Source organism: Leptinotarsa decemlineata, unplaced genomic scaffold (assembly GCF_025532065.1).
Source record: "Leptinotarsa decemlineata unplaced genomic scaffold, Ldec_3_MD MMD2_tig00026336_RagTag_RagTag, whole genome shotgun sequence".
Taxonomy (NCBI): Eukaryota; Metazoa; Arthropoda; class Insecta; order Coleoptera; family Chrysomelidae; genus Leptinotarsa; species Leptinotarsa decemlineata.
Window position 1 is genome coordinate 13877440 of NW_027412692.1, and position 20741 is coordinate 13898180.

Genomic DNA, 20741 nt, shown 5'->3' on the forward strand with positions numbered 1-20741 from the left:
CAAAGAGGTGAACATTACTTTTTGCGAAAATAAAAACATAACTAAGCACATGAAATCTCAACTAAGGTTAATTCATGAGGGTGTTATCATTTTCAGCATATCAGTTTTCTGCCTTATTATTTATTTTTCAAACAGACCTGCAATTTTGTGAAAGGAATTTGTTTTCGTGAAAATTTCGCTTACAACAAACGAGATAACATTCGCCGTAAATCTACCAATTTCGAAAGGTAGATGCTCCATCTATGAACTGATTAAAAATAGTAATTTCATGTACACTTCAAAAGCATGATAAACAAAACAAGGTAATGTAGAAATCCGCCCCTAATCCGGCCTTCAACTGGCGTGAACATCAACCAAGGGCAAACCTGTTATCTTGCTATTCTCGAACTGAAAGATGTGGAAATCCAACCACAATCCGACCTCCATACCACAATGTAAAAACTTCATACAAGCCTCCTAATAATTATTTTCCGCAAGCCTTGGTAAAGGCACACCAATCGATCACGATTCTCTAGTTGTCATTTGTATGAAAAAATAACTCCCCTTCTCTGCGTGATTGGTGTTGAAAACTTTATTATTATTTTCAACGTATCGATGTACGATACGTACACTATTAACCTTCCAAGTGCACTTTTGGATATTCAATTCGAAAAATCGAGACAGCGTTGCCTGTTTAAAGTATCATTCTTGAGCTCCGATTTCAATAAAAAAAAATCGACTACTAAAAGTAGACTTATCAAATCTTTTTTTTTTCTGTCGCTATCAGGTAATTATGAATGAAGAGATACAAAAATAACGCAAAAGTAGAAAATAAATCGTATAATAACATTTTAACAAAAAATCACAAACATTGAAAGTTTTACATGGACATAGTTGTGGAAATTTTTCTTAAAATTTTCAGTCGAACTTTGTCAGGAATATTTTGTTCAGCAGTTTTTTTGTCTGAACGGTTCCACTTCTGCAGCTCTGCTGTCCCAAATATGTCGAAGATGAGAGCTCCAAACAAATAAATCACTCCAGCAGTGCAGAAAACGATGTTCCAAAGTTCTTTATCGGTCTGAAAATATGAACAATAACAGTAAATCCTTCTACAGAACAATTCGTTGAAAATAGGTACAATCATCAAATTAAATACCCATTATATGATTAAAATGAAAGTTGTATACCTAAAAAAATAACACGGGCCGCCGCTGACCATCGTAAATCAATTGTGATGCGCCCGTTCTAGGTTTCGAGAATGATTACACCGACTTCGATAGATTTCTGGCGAATTCCCTATTGGTTTCGAGTGAATTCGATTACCATATATAAACGCTTCGCACGTGCATATCGCAGTCAAGTATAGCGGTCAAGTATAGTTAACAGGAACAAGAATTAACCGATAAAGCCTAATCGCCATGCAGGGCACATCTGTAAGTATAATAGGGATTCGTGGTACTGACATATTTTCACCTCGGAACTTTCCATTTGAAATGGACAATGTGTTCAATTTATTTTTAATGACTAATCGTGTGGGGTTGCACAGCCGTGGTGAATTCAAATTATGGAGCGATCCAACCTTCAGTTGTGGCATCGCAAACTGTATCAACGCTCAATGGATAAACAATAATAGAGGCCAAAAACTGTGTAGGGAGTGACAGAAAGCTTATTGTGGGAGAGAGACACAAGATCGTCTTGGTTCTCATCTTTACTCCGTGCTTAAAATTGGTTGTAACGGTCTAAATTTACTTGTAAATATTGTAGATATTGTTCGTTTATTTACTATGGAATCGACAGAATTGTCATTTATTGATGACGAACTTTTCGTCACAGCTAGGGACACATCTGGTTTGTCAGTGTGCCCAACCTACATTTTCAAAGAAGTTGTTACGTTTCAATTTAGCCCTAGATCAAACTGCTCTTATGTGACCTTTCAAAAACACTACCTTTCCTTTTAAGATCTTTATTCAGAGGATATTAACAATGTAATTCAGTTACAAGTTCATTTTATTCATTTAACATCATAGTAATGGGAATCTTCCGTTCCATAGAAAACCATACCTGAAATGTATAAGAATAAATGTATGCTCCCTGACTAACTGCTTTGACCAGTACTTACGCATTCTCCTATTGCCAATCGACGTTGGAGATCCGAAATTCCTCGCTAGGTTGAAATAGTTGTTATTGTTTGTTTCTCAGTTTTCTTCACCTATCATTTTTTTCAGCCGTTGTCTGCCTTATTCCCTATACCTTTCCGAGAATATTTCTTGCATAGATTGTTATTCATCACTTCCAGAAGGTTTACTGACATATTAGAGCCATATCGCCTGAAAAACAATATTAGTTACCTCTGGGTTCCTGAATACTGTTTGATATTTTCGGTAAATATTCTGCATAATATGAATGCTCTAATATTTGTACTGAAAGGGAAGGTTATGGCGACTTACCTTATATGTTTCTATTCCATCGCATGAATAAGGATTGGTAAATAGTTGAAAATAGGTTGGAACAATATATTTTGTAAATATTCGTAAACAAGGTTAAGAGACAGCTGTTGGTTGACATCTGCCGAACTTTCGTAGTGTCGTTCCGTCGACTTACACCGAACTAGTTCTACAGTTGTTCACGGGTGAGGGATTGATCGGTTACTCAAGTTGTCAAGGGTTGTTTTAGGGTTGCATTGCTTTGAGAAGGAGTTTTGATGGGTCATGGACTTGTTGATGATGTATCAAGTGGCTGTGGAGGAATTGTTAGATTTATGATGTTGTGCACAGCGCCCCCTTGGTGCTTGTAGTGTAGATTGGATGCACTGTGGCAACAACTGGTTAGCTGTCAGATGTGGCATTCTCTTAGTATTTGGAAGTTAGCTTTCGGTGAGCTTGGTTCGGAGTTCAAAGGGTATCATCAGACTGATTGTAGGATATATTTGGTTGTATTTGTGCCATCCTTCACGGGGATTATTTCTACAAGTCAGGATTGTATAGTGGAAGACTGATTGGTCATTTTGGTGTGGATATTTGCAGTCGGAAACTTAAGCTCTTTTGAGGATTTGTGGTGGATACCGAACTCGTGCCAGGTGGAAGGATTTCCGAAATTAGGTATGTCTGAATCACTGTCGCATCTCTCATGTGATCTTAGCTATGATATCACTTCTTCAATTCTACAACCTTCGTTTCTCGTCTCTAGATTCATAAGAAACAGAAGGCCCTCAGTCACTCATCAAGTCCCAGCAGGACTTCCGTGCAGAACACCGCACACGAAGAATCGTATAGAAAACCCCTTGGCCAGGGTAAGAATTTTACCATTAAATGTGTTTAAAATGATTTTAGTAATTTCTGATTCCATCGTTGTCATTCAAGTGAATATTAGTTTTGAAGAGAGGTTTCAACACTCATTCAATTTTCTTGATTTTTACGGGTCATATGGTTATACAGGGCACCCAAAAATATACTCTTGTTATCTTGCTACTTTGCTTAAATGAAAATATACCAGGGGTATTGATTAGTCAAATAGTCCTATTGAATGGGGGTTGAATCTCACCTTGTTTTTATCTGATTCTGATTGAGAATTTTCTTCCGTAGGGTTTTTCTTCCTGTTTTTCTTCCTGCTTTTCTTCCTGCTTTTCTTCCTGCTTTTTTTTTGTCTTCGTCAAGGGTTCCTGTTTTCCTTTATTTTCTTTCTGGATCTTATTTGGTGATCCATTACTGGTCCAGCTTGTCGTGCCCTACAGGGTGATCTATCTTGGTGGTGCTACAGGGTGATCCATCTCCGCCGTACTACAGGGTGATCCACCGGTGCTACAGGGTGATCTATCTTGGTGGTGCTACAGGGTGATCCATCTCCGGTGCTACAGGGTGATCCATCTCCGCCATACTACAGGGTAGCCTAACACCATATACCGGGTGGCCCAAAAGGAGCACGCAAGTTATAATTGATTTAATTGAATATTTGTGATATACTGAGATATTTGAATAATTGTTGCCCTTATGTTTATTGATACCTGTTGATATAGTGTTTGTTTATCGTTTATTGATTAAGAGTTTGTTATTGATACCTGATTGACATAGATATTTGTGAAACGGAAATTGAGGTATATTCTTCCTTTCACGATTGCTGATTGACACCGATGCGCCTACGCCTGAGCTCACGCGACGCAAACGAGTTTGTCTTACCATCCGATACTAGTATTTACGATTTCACCTACTCAATTTTCGTGGTAGTTTTACTCGACGTATTGTAGTTTTTTTTGAGCGTCGTTACTACCGTAATTTATGGCTGATTGAATTCGTGGTTAGATACACCGCGCTCTTGTATGGACATTTGAACATCGCGTAGTAGTGTGAATATTGCATTGTTGTCTTAGAAGCGTTGTTGGTTAATCCATGTAAGTTAGGATTACTGAATAAATCATATTGGGGATTTTTATCTTTTATTTCCAATATTAATTGGTAAGTTATTGATATTGTGAGTTACTTAGGGTATCTGGAGGATTAAATTTACCTGGCGCCCATTAAGATCTATTTGAAATTTGCTAAGTTGTTTAACCCACTCCCGTCTCCACTGTTTAGCTTAGCCGCGGATACCCATCTGTCTTATTTGTTACCGACAGATGATTTAGTCCCCTCTTGTGGTTTGTGAGGTGACATTTTGGCGCCCAACGTGGGGCCGCGTTAAAACAACGTCTTCATAGTTCTTTTTTTTATAAATTTGGGAAAAAATTTTTTGATAAATTTGAAAATTTTTTTTTGGATCTTTTTTTTTAATATTTTTTTATTTTTTTTGTGTCTCATTGGGATTGTTATCATGTCCCGTTAAATGCTAGTGAACCGTTTGAGTCAAGATGAGCTCGTGTATGAGGTTAGGGTTAGAGAAATTGCTACAGGAACTGTTCAAGAGATGCGGCATTCTCTGACGATGGCAATCAAATTAGATGAGAAGGGCACTTAAGTAAAAGCTTGTTTTTAAAGTTTTTATCATTATTTTATTGAACTATAGTATTGATGTTTTTATATATACATGAAAACGTGAATTTGTGATTGTTGACATGTCCTTGTTAAGTGTAACTGTAATATTGACGTTTTTGATAATGTATGTAATCTTTGTGCATTCTATTGATACCACTACGGAACATTGATATTGAAAAAAAAATGGTATCCCCGTGGACATATGAATTAAGAGATGAAGACGGTAATTATAAGGGGATATGGAATGCGAAAGACCTAAAGTCAGCTAGCGCTGATGAAAATTTACGCTAGTAAATTTTCTTGAGGCAAGGGGGGAATTGTAACGGTCTAAATTTACTTGTAAATATTGTAGATATTGTTCGTTTATTTACTATGGAATCGACAGAATTGTCATTTATTGATGACGAACTTTTCGTCACAGCTAGGGACACATCTGGTTTGTCAGTGTGCCCAACCTACATTTTCAAAGAAGTTGTTACGTTTCAATTTAGCCCTAGATCAAACTGCTCTTATGTGACCTTTCAAAAACACTACCTTTCCTTTTAAGATCTTTATTCAGAGGATATTAACAATGTAATTCAGTTACAAGTTCATTTTATTCATTTAACATCATAGTAATGGGAATCTTCCGTTCCATAGAAAACCATACCTGAAATGTATAAGAATAAATGTATGCTCCCTGACTAACTGCTTTGACCAGTACTTACGCATTCTCCTATTGCCAATCGACGTTGGAGATCCGAAATTCCTCGCTAGGTTGAAATAGTTGTTATTGTTTGTTTCTCAGTTTTCTTCACCTATCATTTTTTTCAGCCGTTGTCTGCCTTATTCCCTATACCTTTCCGAGAATATTTCTTGCATAGATTGTTATTCATCACTTCCAGAAGGTTTACTGACATATTAGAGCCATATCGCCTGAAAAACAATATTAGTTACCTCTGGGTTCCTGAATACTGTTTGATATTTTCGGTAAATATTCTGCATAATATGAATGCTCTAATATTTGTACTGAAAGGGAAGGTTATGGCGACTTACCTTATATGTTTCTATTCCATCGCATGAATAAGGATTGGTAAATAGTTGAAAATAGGTTGGAACAATATATTTTGTAAATATTCGTAAACAAGGTTAAGAGACAGCTGTTGGTTGACATCTGCCGAACTTTCGTAGTGTCGTTCCGTCGACTTACACCGAACTAGTTCTACAGTTGTTCACGGGTGAGGGATTGATCGGTTACTCAAGTTGTCAAGGGTTGTTTTAGGGTTGCATTGCTTTGAGAAGGAGTTTTGATGGGTCATGGACTTGTTGATGATGTATCAAGTGGCTGTGGAGGAATTGTTAGATTTATGATGTTGTGCACAGCGCCCCCTTGGTGCTTGTAGTGTAGATTGGATGCACTGTGGCAACAACTGGTTAGCTGTCAGATGTGGCATTCTCTTAGTATTTGGAAGTTAGCTTTCGGTGAGCTTGGTTCGGAGTTCAAAGGGTATCATCAGACTGATTGTAGGATATATTTGGTTGTATTTGTGCCATCCTTCACGGGGATTATTTCTACAAGTCAGGATTGTATAGTGGAAGACTGATTGGTCATTTTGGTGTGGATATTTGCAGTCGGAAACTTAAGCTCTTTTGAGGATTTGTGGTGGATACCGAACTCGTGCCAGGTGGAAGGATTTCCGAAATTAGGTATGTCTGAATCACTGTCGCATCTCTCATGTGATCTTAGCTATGATATCACTTCTTCAATTCTACAACCTTCGTTTCTCGTCTCTAGATTCATAAGAAACAGAAGGCCCTCAGTCACTCATCAAGTCCCAGCAGGACTTCCGTGCAGAACACCGCACACGAAGAATCGTATAGAAAACCCCTTGGCCAGGGTAAGAATTTTACCATTAAATGTGTTTAAAATGATTTTAGTAATTTCTGATTCCATCGTTGTCATTCAAGTGAATATTAGTTTTGAAGAGAGGTTTCAACACTCATTCAATTTTCTTGATTTTTACGGGTCATATGGTTATACAGGGCACCCAAAAATATACTCTTGTTATCTTGCTACTTTGCTTAAATGAAAATATACCAGGGGTATTGATTAGTCAAATAGTCCTATTGAATGGGGGTTGAATCTCACCTTGTTTTTATCTGATTCTGATTGAGAATTTTCTTCCGTAGGGTTTTTCTTCCTGTTTTTCTTCCTGCTTTTCTTCCTGCTTTTCTTCCTGCTTTTTTTTTGTCTTCGTCAAGGGTTCCTGTTTTCCTTTATTTTCTTTCTGGATCTTATTTGGTGATCCATTACTGGTCCAGCTTGTCGTGCCCTACAGGGTGATCTATCTTGGTGGTGCTACAGGGTGATCCATCTCCGCCGTACTACAGGGTGATCCACCGGTGCTACAGGGTGATCTATCTTGGTGGTGCTACAGGGTGATCCATCTCCGGTGCTACAGGGTGATCCATCTCCGCCATACTACAGGGTAGCCTAACACCATATACCGGGTGGCCCAAAAGGAGCACGCAAGTTATAATTGATTTAATTGAATATTTGTGATATACTGAGATATTTGAATAATTGTTGCCCTTATGTTTATTGATACCTGTTGATATAGTGTTTGTTTATCGTTTATTGATTAAGAGTTTGTTATTGATACCTGATTGACATAGATATTTGTGAAACGGAAATTGAGGTATATTCTTCCTTTCACGATTGCTGATTGACACCGATGCGCCTACGCCTGAGCTCACGCGACGCAAACGAGTTTGTCTTACCATCCGATACTAGTATTTACGATTTCACCTACTCAATTTTCGTGGTAGTTTTACTCGACGTATTGTAGTTTTTTTTGAGCGTCGTTACTACCGTAATTTATGGCTGATTGAATTCGTGGTTAGATACACCGCGCTCTTGTATGGACATTTGAACATCGCGTAGTAGTGTGAATATTGCATTGTTGTCTTAGAAGCGTTGTTGGTTAATCCATGTAAGTTAGGATTACTGAATAAATCATATTGGGGATTTTTATCTTTTATTTCCAATATTAATTGGTAAGTTATTGATATTGTGAGTTACTTAGGGTATCTGGAGGATTAAATTTACCTGGCGCCCATTAAGATCTATTTGAAATTTGCTAAGTTGTTTAACCCACTCCCGTCTCCACTGTTTAGCTTAGCCGCGGATACCCATCTGTCTTATTTGTTACCGACAGATGATTTAGTCCCCTCTTGTGGTTTGTGAGGTGACATGGTCAAGCCGTTTCCGAAGAGTATGGCATCTAAGACTGTGACACGAAAATTTTATATATTAGATATGAATAATCAATATGTAAAAACAAATAATTGACAGCGAAATAATAAAGTTTGGTTAAACGATAATTTAACTGTATTAGATTAGAAAAAATGCAAAATAAATTGCTGAGATATCTGTATTTCAAAAAATATCAATAACTGACAAATTATAGGACGGTACGAACATCACCACTTGAAATGTAATTTAAAATATTAACTCTACGGTAAAGACTTGTTTTGATTATCATATTTTTGTATGAAATTTCAAACAATAGAATAAATTGTCCTGCAATTTTGTCTTTGAAATCATTTAATGTACTGCAAACCTATGTCGTGTATGGGCTCATTGGAAAGCTCGTAAAAAATAGAATCTGACCATACTCTTCATTTTTTATACTCATGCGGTTACCACGAAATGGGAAAAAACTATTTTAAAACCAAAAAAGTTAGAAATACCTACTCAGTGCTATCTACGGGTTAATTAACGTTGCAAAAAACAAATAAGTGGTGATGATGTTCATTGCTCAATAATTGCTAAGGATCACCAGTAACTACTTCCTAAAAGTTTACACATTTTAAGAACAGACTAACCGGGCCAGGCACCACAACAAATTTTATTGATTTATGTGTAAAACTGATAACGTAATATAGCATCAACATTCTGTGGATTTTATTTTTGCACTAAAAACTCACACATAAAATTAGTTCCATCCCAAGCAATTGTTGACCAGTGTACCTCAAAAAGAGAAAAATGTTGTTGCATTTATTGTACCAAAATGAACGCCCTGATAAGAACTATGTCTTGACTCAGTTTCAAAATTGTGGCATTTCTGGGTGGAATAGAAATTGTTTGTATGTTTAGTTTGATAATTGGGTACCTTCAAAGTGTTCTTTTTTAATTTGCTAAACAAAAATGGTATTGTCAGAGAGATAGAATGCGGAGTCAAAGTGAGGTGTGTACTTTATTTAATGCTAAATATCAGGAAAATCACATTTCCCAGGCTTCTGTGAGTAATTTTTTTGAAGAACATGATACAGTGAAGGACTTGCCCAAAAGTGGCCAGCCACATGTTTTAGACCAAGATCAAAAATTGGACATTGCCGTATCTCTGCAGGAAGATCCACATTTGTCAACGGTTTCATTAGCCCAAAACAATCCTGCGTCTAGACGTACGATTGGGAGGTTTTTGAAAACAGAAAAATACCACCCATATAAGGTATATCTTGTCCAAGAGCTCTTGGAAGATGACTATGACAGGCGATTGCAATTTTGTGAGGAAATAATGAGGCGATGTGACGAGAATAATGGGTTTCCACCGACCATACTCTTTTCGAACGAAGCTACTTTTTATTTACATGGAGTAGTTAACAGGCACAATTATCGATTCTGGAGTCAGGAAAACCCACACTGGATATGCGAAGCTCGTACGCAGCGTCCTCAGAAAGTAAATATATGGCCAGGCATCATCAACAACAGAGTATTAGGGCCATACTTTTTTGAGGGAAACCTTACAGCTGCACGCTACTTAGACTTTTTACGCTTTGAATTAGTCCCTGCTTTAGCTGTTATGTTTCCCAATGAAGCAGATCCAGATATCCCCATTGAAACACTTTGGTTCCAACAGGACGGCGCTCCCCCACATTTTGGTATTAATGTCAGAGAGTAACTCGATGACATATTTGCAGGACGCTGGATTGGACGACGTGGACGTTTCGTAAATATTTTCAGTCAACACTATGAAAAATTTTTGGTTCAAAGTAAAACGCTATAATGGATAAATTTGCGTACCTCTTCATATCCACTTATTTGTTTGAATAGATCCACTGCCAGTGGAGCTAGAATTGAAGCAACCGTGGCGCTACTGTTAGTGATAGCCATCAATGTTCCTGAATGGACTGGAGACAGGTCTATATGATTCAGATTGAATCCACTGAAATGACCAGCATTGAATCCAACTGCAATTATGAGAATGGAAATCGTTCCAATTTTGTTACTTTTCTCGACGCATATCAAAGATATCAACGCCACAGCTGGAACAGCAAAACCTGCGGAAAATGTGAGTATGCAAATATATTAATTGGAGGATATTTCATATTTTTTATCTATTTGTTTCTAATGTTGCAGTTTGACTGCCCTTAGATGAAAAATTTCTCAGAAAATCTGATTGACTTGTTCGTCGGGAAAATTGTACCTTCTTCGTGACTTTCAAAGTGGCCTACATATATGGGATCCTGGTTCGCCAAACAGTTGATAAAATAAATTAGAGAAAGCGGTCCTCATAGAACTCTTCCAAACTATAATAGGGTCTACCACATAATAAGTCTTTTACTGATTTTCGAAATACACAGCTATCCTCTAAAATTTTAATATGGTCAGGTGAATGATTGAACATCTTGAAACCATTATAATATATAGAATCTTTGACTAGAGTAGAGGATGGTATGGGAAATCTTAGGTCGTTAGATTGACGAAGGGCATAATAATTGGAGTAACCGCTAAATATCAATTTATGTTTGTTAATTAAACATACTGTTTCTAAAACAAAAATTCGAAAAACTTTTAAGAATTTATGTAATTCAAATAGGGGTTTGCAGGAGTCTCGAATTCCATACCTTAAATGTGACTCAACAAGTGAGAAATAAGCCGATTTAGCGGCAGACAAACCAAGATCCTTATATGTTATTCTCACTGCAAAACACCCAGAAGCTAGCTTTTTATTGAGAGTTGCAATGTAATCGGCGAATTTGAGTTTATTGTCAATTATTACCCCCAAAAATTCAGTACTAGGTCTGTTTTCAATTATCCTGTCCGCGTTCTGTGTCCGCGTTCTTTATTGACAGCAATCACTGTCAATAAAGCAGCGGAATGATATTAAATTGGTTCGCACTAACCATATTCGTCATTATTTTCCCTGTGTGTGGTGTTTAACGAACCAAGATTGCCACAATTTCTCACAAACTTGGTCTGGCATCGGGTTGGAAAACATTTGTTCGGTTCACGGCAGGGCGCACCAAGCTCGTCTAGGTGTAGAGGAAGGGAACCGTGGTTCGCCTTCGCCATTTTACCAGTGCTTGTGTAATCTGTCGCACTGTTCTCCCCTAAGATAATATTTGACATTGAGGTTAGACCACTTCTCTCCCACGAAGCCACTGCTTGGTCCATTGCGATATTTTCTTCTTCTTTCTTGTGAAACCCCCAGACTCATATAGTACAACAAGGGCTGCTGAACAGTTTTGCACATTTTCCTCCAATGTGTGTAGGGAGGGACGAACCAAAAACTTGGTTCAGCGGACCAGGTTCCCATGTGTGTAGGCCGCTTAAAGAACAAAACTAACCGCGTGTAAATTATTTTCTAATCTGAATCAATAAATATGCGTGATACTCACCTATTGTATTGAAAATTTTTCGGCTCGTTGTAACACTGACTATTTTTCTGTCAATTAACATGTCAGAGATGGGGTTCATTACAAAAGCCAAAAGGAACATCACAAAATAGGGCAACGCTGATAAAGAGCTGTTCTGAAAAATTATTATTGTTATTCCCGTGAACATTTTTTTTCCAATATCTGAAGCTCACCGATGCTATATCCAAACCCATGATTTTTTCCATGAAACTCGGTATTTCCGTGAGTAGAGTCCAGAATCCCCAGTTTTGTACAACGTGACTTATTAGTATACTTATGAATGGCACAGAAGTTAAAATTGATAGCCAAGGAGTTGGAATTTTCTGGAAAACATTTTAAATACATAGAAATGTCCTATTCAATTTCATACATGAAAAATGGTTCTGTTCGAATAATAATAATAAGAATAATACTATTTTATTTTCCATTTGAGAATTAAAAATTGTATTGGATTCGTCAACACAGGCTAGTAAAATAAAATAAAATTGAACACACAAATAACTTAAGACTAAACAGTTATATTAGAGGAACAAAGAAAGGAATGAGCAGATAGCATGTTAAGTAGGTAAATATTCCTTTCCAGAATAAACACTCTTTGTCCTTCAATTTGTTCTTGAAACAATAGAGAATTTCACACTAATGAATCAAAGAGAATTGGAACTTTCTATGTTTTTTGCCAATTTTACTTGTAAATAACGTTACTTCAGATTCGTCCTATGAGGACATTTTCAAACCTATACATTGAATTTTGATGTATAAATTTGAAGATGTCCTTATAGGACGAATCTACAGTAACGTTAGTTACAAATAAAAGTGGTAAAAAACATAGAAAATTCCAATTCTCTTTTCTTCATTATGATTCCCTACCACGTAGTAACAGCAACATACATCAATATGTTTCACACTATTTTATTTCATCGGGTAATGAATTTTAAATCCGGGGACATTGCTTTAGAGCACACTCAGTATCTTAGCCTGGATTCGACTAAGCATTGACTAATCCAAATTTTCTAAATTTCAAATGGACATTTGAATACGCTTCAAAATGGTCAACTCTATCGTGATTTAATCGATTTTGTATTTTCAGATTTTTTCATGCTGTCTCTGTTGGATTCCGCGTATTTATGATGCTTCTGCATTTACAAATTCGCATAGTTATTGAAAATCTATTCGAGTTTTGATAATGCAACCAAATCTACTTTTTTTTTTCTGAAATAATCGAAACTGTTTCCTCAAATACTTTATTTCGATCAAATTTGACTTAGTTTCATTTTGTGTCGAAAGATTTTAATATTCGAAGAATTATTTTCAGCCACAATTGCAAAGCTTTTTTATTGGTACTGACATAGATCAGTAATTCAAGTTGTGTGTTTAGCATGTTTAGTTTGTTGGTGAACGCATATAAGTTACAAGTGTTTTGCAAGATCTGCGAAAAAAATGGATCAAAGAATTTGCATTAAATTTTTGGTGAAAAATGGAATTAGGTGCTCAAAAACCCTTGAAAAATTGACAGAGGCATACGGTAAATGTACTTTGAGTCGTAATCATTCTTCGGCCACCATATTCACTTGATTTGGCCCTCTGCGACTTTTACTGTTTCCAAGATTGAAGAAACCCAGGAAATTACGGCAAGAAGAAATAAATATTTCAGAATAGAACTGCATTTTTTAGTTGAAAAACCGTATCTCAGACTTTCAAAATACACAAAATATGCATGAACTATAGCCTATATTTCGAGTTATACAATAGTACTCACAGAATAGTCATCGTCTTCAGAATTCAAATCGGATTCGATATATTCTTTTTCCTCTGTTGATATGTTTTTGTGTTTAGATGGATTATCTGCTCCAAAAATGAACCAAAATGCGCACCAGAGCATTCCTAGACTTCCGTACAAGTAAAAAATTACTGGCCAACCTGCTTTGGTTGAACACATTGCACCTGTTAAAGGCATAGCAATAACGCTACTCATAGCCATACCTGAAAATAAATATGTGTGTTCACAGCCATACCAGAAAATGAATATGTGTCGAAACCTAATTAACCTAACCTAACCCAACCTAACCTAACCTAACCTAACCTAACCTAACCTAACCTAACCTAACCTAACCTAACCTAACCTAACCTATGAGACATTTTTTCAATCGCAAGAACAATTTTATTTTTAGTATGAAACAAAGAGAAATGACACCAAACATCTTTCTCTTATAATAGTTGTTTGACTAAAATTATGGATCCTTCATAAATCTACTGAGTAGTTAAAAGCCAGTCTTATTCAAGTATACCCACTTACTATAGATGAAATTTATTTATACTATGAATTGAGCTAATTGTATATTCATTTGGTCAATATCTCGTCTACAGTCAGAGGGGGCGATGGCAGATATATGCTGCTTGTCTTTCGCTTCAGCTTTGTTCGAGGTATGATACTCTGAAAGGATTTGATTTTCATTTAAAGAAAATAAACGACTTCTTGTTGATATAAGACACTACCTTGCACTGACGAGGGACCAAAAGCCCCAAACCGGTCTGCAAATGTGCCCGATTCAATAATTAAAATCGATTCCAGCAGTTGCATTGCCAACAGCATATGCAAGAGTTACTTCTGTGAAGAATCCTGCACTGACACCTGTCGGATATAATCCAAAGCCCTTCGTGGTATTTGACAGGGGAGTAGTTGTTTTCTGATAGGTGTCAGTCTATAAACGTGCTGTGAAGGTAGGGCAAAACTGGCATGAACGAATTGTTCCTTTAGATAATTTGATTCTAGTACTGAACCGACTACAGAATTCTAGAAAGGACCTTTACCGATATAAGCCCGGCTTCCCGACCCAAGAGGGCAGTTCAGAAAGTGAATCGAGTAGCTAAACAAAAAATTCAAAAAATGGAAATCAATTGAGTGTCAGTTGCTAATCAGTTTGTGATTGGTGAAATATTGTTGGAAATAAATTTGTTTAAGATAGTTAATTTATTAATTTGTCACAATATTCTTGAGAATTGATAACACAATCCTTGATAATAATTAAATTGTTCAATAATTAATGAGGATGAAGGATGTGTATGTTAGTATAAGCAGAAGGACTAGTTGAGGTAACTATTTTATACAATTATGAGGAATACAGTAGAACTAAATACATTTTTAGCCTAGACCAATCAAACTCTTCACTAGTAATAAAGAGCTGAGGTTATTATCGTAAGTGTTTTGTTCACTTGTATCTAATGCTTTCTGGTATTTAGTCATTTCGTTTGATAGTGGTAATTTAATAGTGTAAGGGTTTTTTATTTGTGTTGCATTTGAAATAAGAAAGTTGTTATTGGACACTGCTATATGAAACATCCCAACTGAACATTCCAATTGAATTGTCTTAGTGTTTTTTCTGAACAAGCCTAATTGTTTATCATCCCATTCATTACATTCGATATATATTGTAGAAAATAATTACTACATACCATTATAAACCATTCCTCCCCATTTGGACCTTTCCGATAGAGGTGACCACGAGCTCAGGAGGTTATGGATTGAAGGTAACAAGAAACCTTGACTCAAGCCTTGGATAATTCTGCATACCATCACTCCGGTGTATCCAAATTCTTTTCCGAATATGGGAATTAGTATGGAGAAAAGCGACGCAATGAATAGGGCACTGCCCAAGAATAATTTTGGACCATAATTTTTTGCAATCTGTCCTGCACCTACTTGAAGGCAAATGTAACCCCAGAAAAATGATGAAATTATCATATTTTTCTTTTCTGCCCATTCTGGATATGTCTGAAAATTAAGATATCACAAATTGAGGTAAATGAGATGAGTAAAATCAATGGTCTACGTGGAAAAAACAGAGGATTTGCTCGGAGGGTAAGAATGAAATTGTAAGTAATGATAATAACTATAATAATAATAGCAACTGACTGTGAATTTTTTTGAGAGCAACATCAGAATAACAAAAGTTGAAGAAAAAGGAAAAGAATGTCACTATGGAAAAGATAACTACAAGTACAGTGGAAGAAAAACAAGTAAAATATAACAGATTTTGTATAACATGCCTAATTTGTTTTAAGCTCTTTCAAGGTTCCGCTAATTGCGGTACCTTGAAATTCAATGTGCTTAGATCAGGACAGTCAATAAAATTATGAACCAGTTCATGACCTAAACTACAAGCTCCCAAAGTTGAATCTGTTCATTATAAACTTATAATATGTTTCCTGTTATAGATATAACGGGTGTTTCCTAGCTACTGTACGAAACTTCAGAAGGTGATTGGTTAGATCGTTTAAAAAAGAAAAAATTGTATGAAGATATGTCCGGAGTTATTTCGTTTCTGAGATACAGGGCGTTGAAATAAAACGGTATTTATAAAATATCATGAATCGTTACACCGAATTGGTTGAAATTTGCTAAAATTTGCTACAGTTATTTGAAGTAATAAGGCGGTTATTTAGCCCGAACTAGATTGAAATTATTAGGTCCAGTGGCGTCTCAGTGGACACCACATCCAACAATTTCGGGAAAGAAAAACGCCACAAACTTTTTTGAAGTTCCTTATTATTTTAGATTGAGCAACTGAAAATACAACTTTTTCATCACTTGTGTTTTCTTTATATCAAGCTTTGTTTTCAAGAAAAATCACTTCTAAAAACTATCCATGGACAACATAAAATAAAAAAGTAAATAATAAACAATTTTGACCTTGAAGTAAATGAGCGAAACTTCCACGTCGTGTGTTTTTGACACAGTGATGTTTTTTCAAGTGAAAATGGCAGTTCATATGTGACAGAAACTTCCTACAATTTTTCTTCCTTGGTATACGTGATGAAGAATATAATTATTTTTCGAGTATCACCTGTTATTTACATAGACATTTCTTTACTTTCTGATTCTTATCTTCGTAATGTGATAAGATATGAAATTAACTCGCCGACAGTTCCTTTACTGTATTTTAAATATTTATCTCACTGTTAATGACCTATTTGAAATCACAATATTGCACAATAATTATAACTACATAAAACTAGCCCGTACGGCATTCTTATTTTTCCATCTATATACCGGATATTGGCAATTGAATCGAAACAAGTATTCTTTGTGAGAAAAAAAAGCTTCCACTTTTTCATGCAAAAAATTGTGGGAGATTGAACAAAAAAGGGATTTTTCTATTCAATGTTCATCTGAAAGTATTTGTTTCGATTAGCGTTATTCCAAATATGATCCTTGTTTCTGAAAGCTATATTGATGACCGCTCAATACTGAGATAGCAAAGCGACTAGTCTATAGAAATTTGGAAGATTTGCCCCATGCAGACAAGGGTTGGAAACTCAATTATGTGGAATCCTTGCAATGCGGATGTAACCTACTAAATGACCAAATGGTCTACTCGCCTGTTTTCAGATTAGCGTAACCACATTGTCACAGGTAAACAAAATTCAGGTAATGAACTCATTAAGGAACGTCTCATTAAGGGTGTACATTGTTAACTATTTCAGTTTATTGTATGAAAACATAGGAAGCCTCAATTCTGAATTTTTATACGTATTAACATCCATCCATCCATGAATTTGTCATTCGTTTATTTCACAAAACTCTATCACAGCATCAGTCTGTCGTATATATTCTACTTACTGGATAGTCCTTGCCTTCTGAATCTTCCGAAACCATTTCAACTATTGCCACATTCAGGATTGTTCTCATTCCATAAGCTATAGTGGCTGCCCAGAACAATAAGACGTACTGTACATGACGATAGCCGTATCCTGATCCTAGAAAAATTATTGAATACTTGGAATGTTCACGAACCTCTTAATTGATACATTATGGAGTATATTTCAACCAATGAAGGGTATAACTCCAGTATGAACTCTTATTATACATTTTTTCATTCTTCACCATTAGATCTTGTTCAAACAAATCGCGATCAATAACGGTTATAAGGTAGATATTGTAAGCTCTATTCTTTCCAAAAAACGACAAAAGCAAGCCATGGATCTGGTCTACCCATATTCAAGATGCGATAACGTTAGTTATAAGACATTGACATATGTGGGGGAACCAAACAGGAATATTGCCCGTTTTTCGAAGAAAGAAGGCGTAAACGTAGCTTATAGAACGAATAATAACCTAAGTAAATTTATTTAAAACAATAAGGACAAAACTTTGGTGTCGGATAGATCAGGAGTATATAAGCTGACTTGTGGCTCTTGCCCAAAACTGTATATTGGCCAAACAGGAAGAACATTTTTCCAACGAATTAAAGAACATAGGAGTAGTTTTGTAAATAGAAAGACCAATTCCACATTTGCAAACCATCTTTTAGCAGAAGGACATGAGTTCAATCATGAGTACGAGGTGTTACATTTAGAAGAGAAGAGTTTGAAACTTAATCTTCTAGAATGTTTAGAAATCAATAGATTCAGGAATTCGGGTAATTTACTGAATGATCAATTAGAACTCAATAACTCTCCGTTACTGAATATATTTTTTCAAATGTGAAAATGGAACATAAGTGCAGGTAATTTAATTCGTTAGAAACTCAGGTAAAATATCAGCTACTTAAAATTCAGGTACTTCGTTTACAGGTACTTTAATTTCAGGTACTGCATAAACTATATATATATTTAGTATTGAATGTGTAGAATTAGTTGAAAGACACGCCAGATGAAGCCATTGTATGGCGAAACACGTGTTGCGTTTTTGTAAAACAATTTAGTGAAAATCTCACAATAAAGTGTTTTTGGAATACGTTAGATCTTGTTCATTATTTTTGGATAGCTAATTCCGTACGTTTGAAAGTGAGACCTCATTAATCCTTAGCTCGCACAATTTTTGACTTCTGAGGTTTGTGGTTCGTAAAAAGGCGACAGTAGATTACAGGAAAATCACATTTTCAATAAAATATATGTTATGTGTTGTTCATTGCATTCTCTATTCATACCCAAGGTGACATGGATCAATGTCAATGCTAACTTGCTGAATCGACATCCGGTGATACGCAATTCTTTCAACCTCGATACAAAGACTCTTTATTTTAATAAATTGATGGATGTAGCCGTTACTACGTGGTAGGAAATCGTAATGAAAAGAGAAATGAAAATTTTTATGTTTTTTACCAGTAACTAACGTTACTGCAGTTTCGTCCTATACGGACATTTTCAAACTTATACAATAAACTAACAATGATTCATTACATTCGCTATTACATACCGCCCCTACAGGTACTAATAGAAATAGAGGAACGATCGATTTTCACTTGCTATAGTCCAACCGTGTTAGGAATCACACGTTAAAAGGTAAGACCTCGTTAATCCTCAGCTCGCACAAGTTTCGACTTTTGAGGGTTGTCGTTCGTAGGGGTGCGACAGCTGGTTAACGGAAAAACAAATTTTAAACAAATTTTTAAACAAAAACACTATTACACTCCGGATACTTAGGCTTATACACTCCAGATTTTTCCAACTTGTCGACCTTATCTTTGGCATTGAAAAGGAAATGAGATAACCTGGCATGTGGTCCGAATGCTACTTCCACATTGTTTTCTCTGAAGAAACCTGCAATTATATCTGTTCTTTTTCCAAAATATGTCGGCGTTACCCATTTCTTGATTTCTGGTGAAATTCTGCACTATGCAAGGGAGGATTGCAAACTCAATTATTTAGAATCCTTGGAAATTCACAAGCATAAACATTACGGGTGCAACCTGTTAAATGATCAAATCGATTTAATTTACTCTCCGGTTTTTAAATTGGCACATCCGCATTGTGAAATGTAAATTCAGGTACTCAATCAAGTCAAGTACCTCTATTTCTATTAGTACCTGTAGGGGCGGTATATAATAGCGAATGTAATGAATCATTGTTAGTTTATTGTATAAGTTTGAAAAGTGGTGAAAAACATAGACATTTTCATTTCTTTTTTCATTACTCTTTATTTTCTTTGTTTATTTTCAAACCAGTTCATCACTTATTTTGTTATAAATACGGTTATGTGTTGCTACGAATATAAAAATTCATATGTAACGTATATAGATAAAGGAATTGATTTGAAATTCTGAAGTGCAATGTTGCGAAATCTAATAAATATTACTATTTATAATTACGCTTTCGCTACTCAATTTTCAGAGAGGAAAGTTTGGGATAGCTGTTTTGAAGCGGTTTTTGTAAAATCTTTAATTATGAAATCTCAAAGTGAAGCAAAGGTATTTATAAATTTGAGGACACCATTTTCAGATAAAAGGTAACAGATCTCCTAATGTATTATAGTATCGTAATACATTTCAGGTGTTAGAAGTTGATTGGGAAGTACGAAAAATTTATTGTCCAGTTTTTTTCATTTCCGATACTTCACTCAAACCTGAATAATTCATGATTAATTCAAATTGGTGGGCCTGACCTTATACAGGTCAGACAGGCAGAAACTTCGACATAAGATACCGAGAACATGTATTATCAGATAAAAAATCAGCCATATATAGACATCTAAAAGAAACAAACCATACAATAAATAAAGAAAACATGAAAATTATTCATACATGTAACAAAGGAAGGGAGATGAATTTAATGGAAGCGTTGGAAATAAATAAACTGTACAAGGACCCCAAGTTCATAACACTCAACGACCAACTAGATCTATGCAGCTCGCCCCTTTTGAATTTAGTAATTTTAGGATCCATCCAATAGTTGGTAATCGTGACATATTGTAATATTGGTAACGTGTTAGGTCAGGTACCTATAGAGCAGATACCTGTTCACACTATTTAAGACGCAACTTGACAATTTTTGGTGAACATAGGTGAACATAGGTGAACATAACATGAAAACAATTTCTCTCACCTGCTTTTTTTTCTGAAACAAAAACCATGGTTTCAATACTATTCGTTTTATATTTAACTTATTTGAATGGTTGACATTAAAATTTTGGCGAAGGAGCTATAAGTTCATTTTTTATAGGAGATTCTTGAACGGAACGGAGAGTAGTTCAAAGAATAGTAACGGATCTACTGAAAAATCTCTACCATTGTTTATCCGAACGGATACTTTTTATCAATTTCAATTATCACGTGTGATCGATATGAGCTTATTATTATATATATAATCTCCCCATATTAAAACTGATTCGATAATGAAAAA

General features: G+C 35.6%; 1 protein-coding gene and 2 long non-coding RNA genes across 3 annotated transcripts; 1 reads left to right on the forward strand and 2 right to left on the reverse strand.

The window, feature by feature from the left end:
• Nucleotides 1–804: 804 nt before the first annotated feature.
• LOC111503975 (putative inorganic phosphate cotransporter) lies at nucleotides 805–20671 on the reverse strand. Its single transcript, XM_023158428.2, has 8 exons — nucleotides 20445–20671; nucleotides 17242–17378; nucleotides 15075–15393; nucleotides 13381–13604; nucleotides 11798–11947; nucleotides 11607–11739; nucleotides 10009–10265; nucleotides 805–1057 (listed from the first exon to the last, which is right to left on the reverse strand). Exons 1-8 carry the CDS (start codon nucleotides 20470–20472, stop codon nucleotides 860–862), a joined length of 1446 nt encoding a protein of 481 aa, XP_023014196.2. The 5' UTR covers nucleotides 20473–20671; the 3' UTR covers nucleotides 805–859.
• LOC141485779 (uncharacterized) lies at nucleotides 1927–6112 on the reverse strand. Its single transcript, XR_012467445.1, has 2 exons — nucleotides 5979–6112; nucleotides 1927–5858 (listed from the first exon to the last, which is right to left on the reverse strand). It is a non-coding gene; the product is annotated as an uncharacterized lncRNA (long non-coding RNA).
• On the forward strand, nucleotides 6492–7303 carry LOC141485778 (uncharacterized). The gene is made up of 2 exons (XR_012467444.1): nucleotides 6492–6629; nucleotides 6718–7303. It is a non-coding gene; the product is annotated as an uncharacterized lncRNA (long non-coding RNA).
• Nucleotides 20672–20741: the final 70 nt, after the last annotated feature.